Source organism: Montipora capricornis, chromosome 5 (genome assembly GCF_036669925.1).
Source record: "Montipora capricornis isolate CH-2021 chromosome 5, ASM3666992v2, whole genome shotgun sequence".
Lineage (NCBI taxonomy): Eukaryota > Metazoa > Cnidaria > Anthozoa > Scleractinia > Acroporidae > Montipora > Montipora capricornis.
The window spans coordinates 9,402,474-9,412,473 of NC_090887.1; the positions used below are offsets into that span (position 1 = coordinate 9,402,474).

The 10,000-nt window shown below is 41.0% G+C and overlaps 1 protein-coding gene across 1 annotated transcript in view; it reads left to right on the top strand.

Annotated features, from left to right (window-relative positions):
• The window catches only part of LOC138049394 (ankyrin repeat domain-containing protein 54-like), a 12,431-nt gene that overhangs the window by 2,078 nt on the left and 353 nt on the right, over positions 1-10,000 (top strand). The window contains exons 2-6 of the mRNA XM_068895646.1: positions 1,678-1,782; positions 2,615-2,722; positions 3,768-3,903; positions 9,124-9,898; positions 9,959-10,000. The exon at positions 9,959-10,000 is cut by the window's right edge and continues 353 nt beyond it. Coding sequence (XP_068751747.1) covers positions 1,678-1,782; positions 2,615-2,722; positions 3,768-3,903; positions 9,124-9,212 — 438 coding nt within the window. The 3' untranslated portion in view covers positions 9,213-9,898; positions 9,959-10,000. The remainder of the gene's footprint in view (positions 1-1,677; positions 1,783-2,614; positions 2,723-3,767; positions 3,904-9,123; positions 9,899-9,958) is intronic.

The following is a 10,000-nucleotide window of genomic DNA, read 5'->3' on the forward strand; positions in this document are numbered from 1 at the left end:
CGACCAACCGTATCAAGCCCCTGATATTCTATCGTCAATACGACTTCATGACACACCATATCAGGCCCCGACCAACCGTATCAAGTCCCTGATATTCTATCGTCAATATGACTTCATGACACACCATATCAGGCCCCGACCAACCGTATCAAGCCCCTGATATTCTATCGTCAATATGACTTCATGACACACCATATCAGGCCCCGACTAACCATATCAAGCCCCTGATATTCTATCGTCAATATGACTTCATGACACACGATATCAGGCCCCGACCAACCATATCAAGCCCCTGATATTCTATCGTCAATATGACTTTATGACACACCATATCAGGCCCCGACCAACCGTATCAAGCCCCTGATATGCTATCGTCAATATGACTTCATGACACACGATATCAGGCCCCGACCAACCATATCAAGCCCCTGATATTCTATCGTCAATATGACTTCATGACACACGATATCAGGCCCCGACCAACCATATCAAGCCCCTGATATTCTATCGTCAATATGACTTCATGACACACCATATCAGGCCCCGACCAACCGTATCAAGCCCCTGATATTCTATCGTCAATATGACTTCATGACACACGATATCAGGCCCCGACCAACCATATCAAGCCCCTGATATTCTATCGTCAATATGACTTCATGACACACCATATCAGGCCCCGACCAACCGTATCAAGCCCCTGATATTCTATCGTCAATATGACTTCAGTCGTTGTAAATTTCCTGAAGAATGTGGTCATTCGCCCATACGAAACAGAGCTGTGGCAACAAGACGATTAGTCAATCATGAAGTTCTGAACTGAAGTTGAGCGCCTTTTGAAAATCCGTCCACTACAACAGTAAACAGACTACAAGTACGCAAAATAAAATCTTGTGTCCCAGTGAGTTGCTAAGCAAGATAAAGACTAGGACCCCTGTCTTTATAAGCGTCCCACATGCCAATTGTGACTCAGACATAACGCATGATGGATGACGAATTGCTTGCAGCGTTTGCCTTGTGGTCACCAAAATCGGAATAATAAAGAATTGCGTAATTACCTCCTGTCGTTCTCTAAATCGGTATTAGTATTAAATGTGCAGTCGTCTGTACTTTAAGTGTCATCGGTAACAATTCGAAAGGTTAAAAAGCTACATTTTGTGTGTATTGTTTCCACAGAATGCAATTTCCTGTAGCGAAATTTAATAATATGCATCTTGTCACATTTAGCACCTTCAGACGTGACAACCGTTAACTACGGATCAGAGGCCACGCCGAGCGAAGTTGCGAGGCGATATCTGATATGATGATAAAAAATAAAACACAGCCGCTTTGGGATTAAGAATTTATTTTCATTTTGTTAATCATCGAACTGTTCGTGACTTTAACTGACCGTACGGAGGCCAAAAAGTGTTAAATATGACTGAGAAATCCTGCTGTTTGCTGGGGCCTGATATGGTTGGTCGGGGCGTGATATGGTTCGTCGGGGCTTGATATGGTAGGTCGGGGCTTGATATGGGGGGTGTAATATGGTTGGTAACGTTCCAGCCTTATATGCATAGGTTCCTGATGATGTAGACTTGCATTTGGCATATGGAACGAGGTGCCTCTAGATCGTAGGCGATAGTGATCTAAATTCCATTGACATCTCACCCAATGATTATTTTATTTCTCATCTAGACTAAAAGGACCCCACTTCATTTCGTAGTTTGCGAAAAAAATGGCGATGAAGAGTTAATGCAGATGCTGTTGGAGCGAGGGGCGCGGACAGATCTTGTTGACGCCGTAAGTTTTGAGTTTTTTTAACTCGTAGCGCAAAGACGAACCATAATAAACCTATATAATGATCAGGAGAATTCAATTTCGATATGCTTTCAAGCCAGCCGGGGGTTTAAAAGCGAAATTTTGCACATTGATGTTGTGAAACCTAAAAGTTAAAACTCTCCTCGTATAATACCAAAAGCCGACTTTCACTTTCTGACTTCTGGCCCCAGTTTTTCAAAGGCTGCCGGATAAGTTTATCCAGTGTTTGAGTAACACTGTCTAATGTATAAAATATTCTTTACTTTAAACGTTGACCGACTGGAAGTTTTCGTACACGTCTTGTCTTAGATGTGCTTAAAGTGAGCATATTTACGCTTACATGAGCAATTAATAAAATCTTTGCCACAGATTGAAACTGTTGGACAGTGGCGTAATTCAGGGCCGTATCCAGTATCAGGCAATCCAAGGCACCTGCGTCAGTCATTTTTTTTTTCAGGATTTTTTTTATAATGCAGGACCCCAGTGCTGTGTTTAAATGCAGGCATCAAAATCATTCTTAATACCTGCGAAGAGAATTTAACCACGGGCATTGCCTCTGTCATATTTTGTTCAGACTAACGTCATGCGTATCCCGGCACCATACAAAGTTTTCCTGCTAATATAATTGGGTCCAGAGGTTTTGCAGATTTCTATATGGGCAAAATTTGGAGAGTTGGCATGCGACGGCACTCAGTTCGAATTCGCGTGCATTTCTGGATATAAGTGCATTCCCCAACACTATTTTGATCGATGGTCGAGTTATGACTATATTTCTGACGAGCTACTTTTTTGTTAAAACTGTTTCTTTTTCCAGTTCTGTTTCACTCCTCTTCATTTGGCAGCTGAGCGAGGGAATCTTCAGGCTGTGAAGACATTAGTAAGGAATTCATTTTGTCCAGCTGAAATTGAGAAGCGAAACAAAGTAAGTTCGTACTTCTGTTTGTGTAACACCAATAACGACACAAGAAATTGTCTAATCTTCGATTCACACGAGTTCCGAACGCAATTAACGAACTACGCATGTCCGACGCACCCAACTCGGCTTAGGCCCCCTACTTTGCAAAAGCAAACTACAACCCGGTCTCTTTTCTCATCTCTCGTTAAATTCAGGTTATAGATCCAAAAATAATATGTGAAATTGCATATCTCCTATTCCATGTCCGGCTCTTAATTTTCTCGTATCCAAATCCAGGTATGAAATAAATGTATTTATCAAAAACTGAACTACGGATATCAGATTTCCAGCATTTTCATTGGCTCGCCGAACACAGGCTATCAGTTCATATACCTGCTGAACCTAATATGGTCAAGGAATGCGTCAGCAATAAAGCCAACTGAAAACATTTTTGCAGCTCTGAGGAAAAAATGGCCGACAAAAGCCGTTTTGGACCGGAATTGAGCGAGGCAGAAATCGATGCTTTAGTGGAAGAGTTGTTGATCCTGGAGTTTGTAATGAAAGAATTATTCTACTCGGGATTGCTGGATATAAAGTGTTTTAAACCAACTCGGTGCTGCGCGCCGCGTTGGTTATCTATCACTTCATATCCAGCGCATACTCGTAGAATAATTGTTAAATATTTGAAGTGCGGCGTATAGACGAACGGTATAAGTGATCACCGCACTTAACTGGACAATTTAAACAATTTTTCTCTTATAGACACCTGAAAAATTCTGGTGCTTTCAACGGGATTCGAACCCATGACCTCTGTGACGCTGGTGCAGTTCTGTACCAAGTGCTGCTGAGCTCTGAGTCCACTCAATTTGTCAATTTTATATTCCCTTGGCTTCATAGCTCAGTATCCCGGTTAAAAGGCATCTGATGAGTGATCATTTCTTCCATTCACATATATAATTTAAAATTGCCTATTAAGTCGAACAGAGTAGCTGAATCTATCTTTTCTAAAAGTCTGTCTTTCTATCTGCTTTTGCAACTAAATTTTGGATCCGTCTTTTTATTTCGTTTTAAGAGCGACGAAACGGCTCTAGATATGGCTCTGAAGAAAAAGCGCGACTCCGTGGTAAGCTTCCTCACTCAGGAGGTCACGGGTAAGGTCAGTTTGGATGTCGATAGCAACACACAAGTGAAGATCTCAAGGGAACAAGGTGAGTTGATTTTAATATCCGTCGTTAATATCTGTGGTCTAGTGTTGCTACGCTAGGGTAAGAGCTCTCACAAAGAAAGGTAACCTCTTGTTTCCATGGCCCAAAGTAACGTTGGACAGCTCGTGAATACGTTTTTGTCATGTTCTTCGCTTTCTGTAGATTTTACCCCCATTACTGAAGAAAAAGACGGGAGAATCGAGGTCCAGTACAGTTTGACACGAAACAGTGCTTTTGATGTCAGCACTAATATAATACAGCGTTAGGCATTCTAAAAGAGAAGTTAATTCTATTCTCTTTCGCTTCGCTTAGCCGAATAGAAAACATTTCTATTATAAGTAGAAGAGACAAGTAACAAACAAATAGTGGAGGGAGCCGCCAGCAATGGTCGAGTTTATTTACCGGGGACACACCGGCTGGATACAGGTTACAAGTCAAGGAATATAAGAAAAAACATCCTCAAGTAAACTGGTCGGCGTCAAGTGGTGTGATGTTCACAAGGAGTGGTATATAAAGGCCTAATTATCCCAGTGGGAACTAATACCAAGCAACCTAATCAAACACCTAAAAGAAATACATTCTGATTCTGGGTTCGGCAAGGTTACATCTCTAAACACTTTCTTCGTTAGTTTTCGTTTTAAGTTGGTTTATTGCATGTATGTATTTTACATTGCAAGCATTGTTATCTATGTCTCTAGAGATTGGTTGCAAACCACCGATATTGGGAGTACTGCTACAGTGACGATAAATTACTATTCTTTCCTTTGTTTTTGCATCAAGGTCATCGAGTGTCGTCCATTGTTTTGAATACATAAAACGTAAGCGTTCACGGGAAATATCTCTGTTTTGCTTTCCGCCTCATTACAAACAAGAATATTTAAGAAACTACGACGGCTACGGTATCGACAAAGTCACTTCAAAATAAACTTTTTCGCTGTTGTAAGTATTTTCCGATTTTTCAATCTTGTTGATGTTATACGATATATGGGCAAAGTATCCTATGAATTGGCATGGGCATTTTTGAAGATAAATAGAGAACAAACGATTCATTGTTGTGTGCTGACGCTGTTGTCAAAATCTTAAATATGGTATTCTTTTGTTTTGCAGAGTTCGACGAGGAAGTGACCGAAGTGTACTGTAATGCATGCCTCACGTGCAGCACGGCCATTGCCATTTTTTCTTCTTTCAACCAATAATATTAGGGAGTTTGAGAAACGAAGACGACCACGTGCACGTCAACGACAACGCCACAAAACCATTATTTCATTGTTTAAAGAGGAAAAATAATCGTGCTGCACGTGCGCACGCATTTTAGCACAGCCGTAATCTGCATAACAACGACGTGAAATCACTAAAATTGAGGTTTTGACGACATCGCAAGCGTACAAAAATCCCAAGCTTTATTTTTACTCTGAAAAACCGCTCTTACCAATATTTTTTGGAATATTTCGCCTGCAATGTGCGACGTGGACGAGATGGAATAATCTCGACAGACTTAAGGATAGTGCAAAGTTCTATTTTTTGATAGAGTTTTCGTCGACTTCGCCGTCGTAGATTTTAAAGCCTCTGTGATTGATTTTTGGAGTTTTCGTTAATTTGCCTTCATGGGTACCGTCGTTGAAGTTCGCTAACTAGCAGTTTATTCAATCCCCTCTTTTCACTGGCGAGAATTTCTTCCTTATTTAAATGTCACTGCTTCAGCTCAGCCGCAACAAAGGTAAGTAATTATTGTTGTCGTCTCTTCTATGCTGTATTTACTTTCTGAAATCTTATCTTGTTCACGGCTTTTACTTCGTATAGAAGACGCACATGACGTAACAAAAGCTTTAGGGATTTACAATAGGCCATTTCCGAGTTGATGTCTGCCTCCTTTTCAAAACGAGTCTAAGTGCAAAGTTTTTCTTATGAAAATTAGTTTTCATTCACATGTAAAGTAGAACTAATTTCAATCACAAAAACGTCGCACTTAGACTCGCTTTGAAGATTAGGCAGACTTGAACTCGGAAATGGCTTATTCTGATTAGGTATTGTTTCACGATTTTTGTACTATTGTTTTACGTCATGTGTGTCTTCTACACGAAGTAAAAGCCTTGTTCACTCGCTGTAACTTTTTTATAATTATTTCCGTTAACGTGCAAGTCCGAACCAAAATTTTCTATTCCATTTGTGCCATACTCAGTTCTCCTCACGTAAGAAAATGGAGATAGCTCTGTGAAAAAAAATTATAACAAACAATACAAATTAACGAATTTGTTAAGCAGGACTTTTTTTGTGAAAACGAACGAAGCCAAGAGCACTCTTCATTTTGGGGTTTCGGGATGAAATGATATGTTTTTGTCTAATAAGTATATGGCTGACCCAAAAGCGTACAGGCTTGAAATTACAAGTTCTGAGATTTGTTGTCATTTACATGAGACCAGTACGAGAATTTCTGGTCTCGGTATGGCAACCGCGACGAAGTCAGACCGGTCTGAACTCATTTTCAGGCCGGTCTCATGTAATCGCATAAAACGAAATGTATGGAGGCCGAGACGAACTCGTGCCGGTCTCAATTCGTCCCCGTCTTACGTTAACACCCCCTAAGTTTAGCACGAATCCGACTGAGTACAAATTTTCGATATTTACCACGGGGGCACAGAAGGCATCATGCTTGTTAAACTTTGTTAAATCTCTAATTTTTAGCCTTTTAGCTTTGATAGCGAGCCAGTTCTTAGCCATTAAAAACTGATAAATTCTTAGCTGGCAAGAGCGCTAATGATTCCATAGGTGGTTTGCAACCAATAACAATGTACAATTGCTGGTGGAAGAACAAAAGGAGCCAATGGGAGATCTTTTGTTACTTTTCATCCCGTGAAAACCACCTGTATACATTAGTTGTAAAATTTCGAATTTTCAAAGCATCGTTGCTCAGGGATTATCGGGTATACCTCGTTCAAATTTTCAGAGAGAGCTCATTATCATTATCATTACAATGCACTTTCAAGTGTGATAGAAAACATAAAAATAAAGATTGCCCTATGGGTGGTTTGCAACCAATCTGTAGAGACACAGATAACAGTGCTGCGTTGTACAATTGCTGTTGGACGAACAACAGGAGCAAATGACAAATATTTTGTTTTCGTCCACCAACATGGCGGCTATGACGTAACGTGAAAACCACCTAAAATCTGCTTACGAGCCAGTGGCCAAACACACCGGATCCTATCCCCGGTTTCCGTAGCATGAAGCGACTAGGAGTATTTCTACACCTCCCAGAATGGGATGCAAGTTCGTCGCAGGGCTGCCCCCAGCATTAGATTCGCCGGTACCCATTTATACACCTGGGTGGAGAGAGGCACCGTGAGAGTAAAGTGTCTTGCCCAAGAACACAACACAATGTCCCCGGCCGGCCCCGAACCCGAATCAAACCGCAGGGAGTTTAAAGCTCTAGACACATAATCGCTGTCGCCTGATCCTTGCGGTGCAAGGACTTGGCGAAAAAGCAAGCCACACTGTCGTTGTCGGTTTGGCAGAGCGATCAAAATTTGAATCATATTTCAAGGTCGTACCAGTCTCTTAGATTCTTTATATTGGCCTTTATTTCGTTCACTTGCGACAGGAAAGAATAAAAAGTCAATTCGTTTTTTCTTCAATCTACATATAGGAATATATTATACCAAAATTTTTACTCGTAGAAAATGTGAGTATACCTGAATCATTGTAGCCATTCACTCGCATTTCTTCCGCAGTTTTTTTCCATACGTTGGCTTTCACCTTTTCGTTTTTATAATCCTTTAAAGACATGTCATGAAGGACGGGGTACATTCGGAGAATTTTAATAGGAGCTTCTTCAAACGACGCCTATGAATTTAGTGATAGCGACCTAGCGATTCCACGTGCTACAGCGACTGCAACGACATTCCTTAGTAACCTGGCAATCTAATCGCGAAGCCGTAGCGACAGAAAAACCTTAAATAACAATGACCACAACCAAGTTCTCTGAGCCCGCGAGACTGAGCACCTTCCCCCCCCCTCCCAGCAAACCATTGTTTTAACGAAAACCGCTGGTCAGCAACCTGGTTCTGGTCATTGCTGTCTAAGGTCTTCTGTAGCGACATGCATGGCGACAGCGGCACTGTGTCTCGAGACGGCTACGGCAACGACCACGCCCAAAACAATAAGATCAATGGGTACAAGAGGAAAAATAATCCTGTTGCTCGTGCGGCACGCGTTTTAGCACATAGTTTTTAAAATGACGTAAAATCACGAAAGTTGATGTTTTAGACGACAACGCCAGCATTTAAATGTGAACTTTTTATTCTCTATTTTTACTCTTAAATTAAACCCCTCGTACCAATTCACTAGCACAATCCCATAATACACCTCTATTAGCCCCCCAAAACGTTTGCATAACCATTGTTTGCAATTTCTCCTGGGACATGTAAATGTCCCAAGAGAAGTCGAAAACAATGCCTATGCAGATTTGTTTTTTTTTTTTGGGGGGGGGGGGGGGTAAAAGAGGTGTAGTATGGGATTTGTGCAAGTAGTGAATAGGTCATTTCCGAGTTCATGTCTGCCTCCTCTTGAAAGCGAGTCGAAGTGCGAAGTTTTTCTTATGAAAGTTAGTTTTCATTCATATGTAAAGTAGAACTAATTACCATCACATAAACTTCGCTTCGAAATGGCCTATTTAATTTTTGGATAATTCCCCCGCGTTCTACGACGTGAACGAGAATGAATAAACTCGAAAGACTTACGATAGTGCAAAGTCATATTTTGAGGTGACGTTTTCGTCGACGTTGACATCAAAGATGGTCTGGTCTCGAGCGAAAACGCAAGCAAACGCAAGTCTCTCGCCACCACAATTAAAATCGACACGGAGATAGCGTCGGCGTCGCTCGTCGTTTTGAAAATTGATTTCATCTCAACTTGCGAATCTTAAGTTCCTTTACTTATTTTGTCGCTGCCATTTGTGTTAGCGTTGCTCGCCCAAGGTCCTCTCGAATAGACCTTTTTGTTGTTTTTACAGTTACGTACTTAGTTACCTGGCCTTTAAATGAAAGTGAGGCTGGAATTGACCTTGTTATGATGCAGACCTACCTGCTGTTCTTACATTAATGATATCGTTGTCATGCTAATAAGTAGGAATTTACATGGGCCAGGTAACTAAGCACACAACTGTAAAATGGTCGATTGAACGACTGACACATTTTTTCAGTTTATCCTCTTTTCTGTCTCTTTTAGGGGAAACTGTCAGCGTTGAAGTTATAGGAACGGTCAAAAATTTAATGGTGGGAGATGACAATCGGATGGAGTACCGTGACAATCAGTGAGGAGGATTGCAAGTGAGATTTCAAAAGTGGAGTTTCTTTCCGCCTGGCTAATTTCTTTAAAGGAATTTCTAAGTTCTCTTCTCTTCCGTGAAAGGGAACCGCTACTCTTACTACAAAATAAGTTTAAACCGAAGAAGATTGTTTTTAAAAAGTGCCTTTATATCGCAGGAAAACTGAATTTTAAAATCGCTTACTTTTACTTTCAGAGGAATTTGAAAACAAAAGAGGGAATTCTTAAGGCTGCGAAATACGAGATACAAAAACCCTCAACTTTGCCCGCAAGATTGTTTCGTTGCAAGTTTGGGTCGATGTCTCCCATTTTTCACCTTGCATGATCAACTTGTCGCGCAACAAATGTTTTTGTTGCGGGTTGAAGAAAGTTGTTGCGAAAAGTAGAGCGCGGATCTACTCTGGGCAACAAATTTTGGCTTTGTTGCTCGTTTTTCATCAAGCTCACAACTTGTCGCGCAACAAATGTGCTCGTGTTCTAGCAAATCAACCAATCAACACCCTGCATTTCTTCAACCCGCAACAACTGTTTTTCTTGCGGGTCAAATTGATCACGCAAGATGAAAAACGCGAAACATCAACCAAAACTTGAAACGAAACAATGTTGCGCGGCAAGTTGAGGGTTTTTGTATCTCGTCTTTCGCCGCCTTTAAACTGATTTGCTTCGGATACAAACGGTTTCTTTGAAAATAAATTAAACTGATTTGCCTGTAAAGGTTATTTCCTGTGATTTAAAGTTGCGTTTTTTGGTTGAATTGGAGGTTCCCTTAACAACAAGT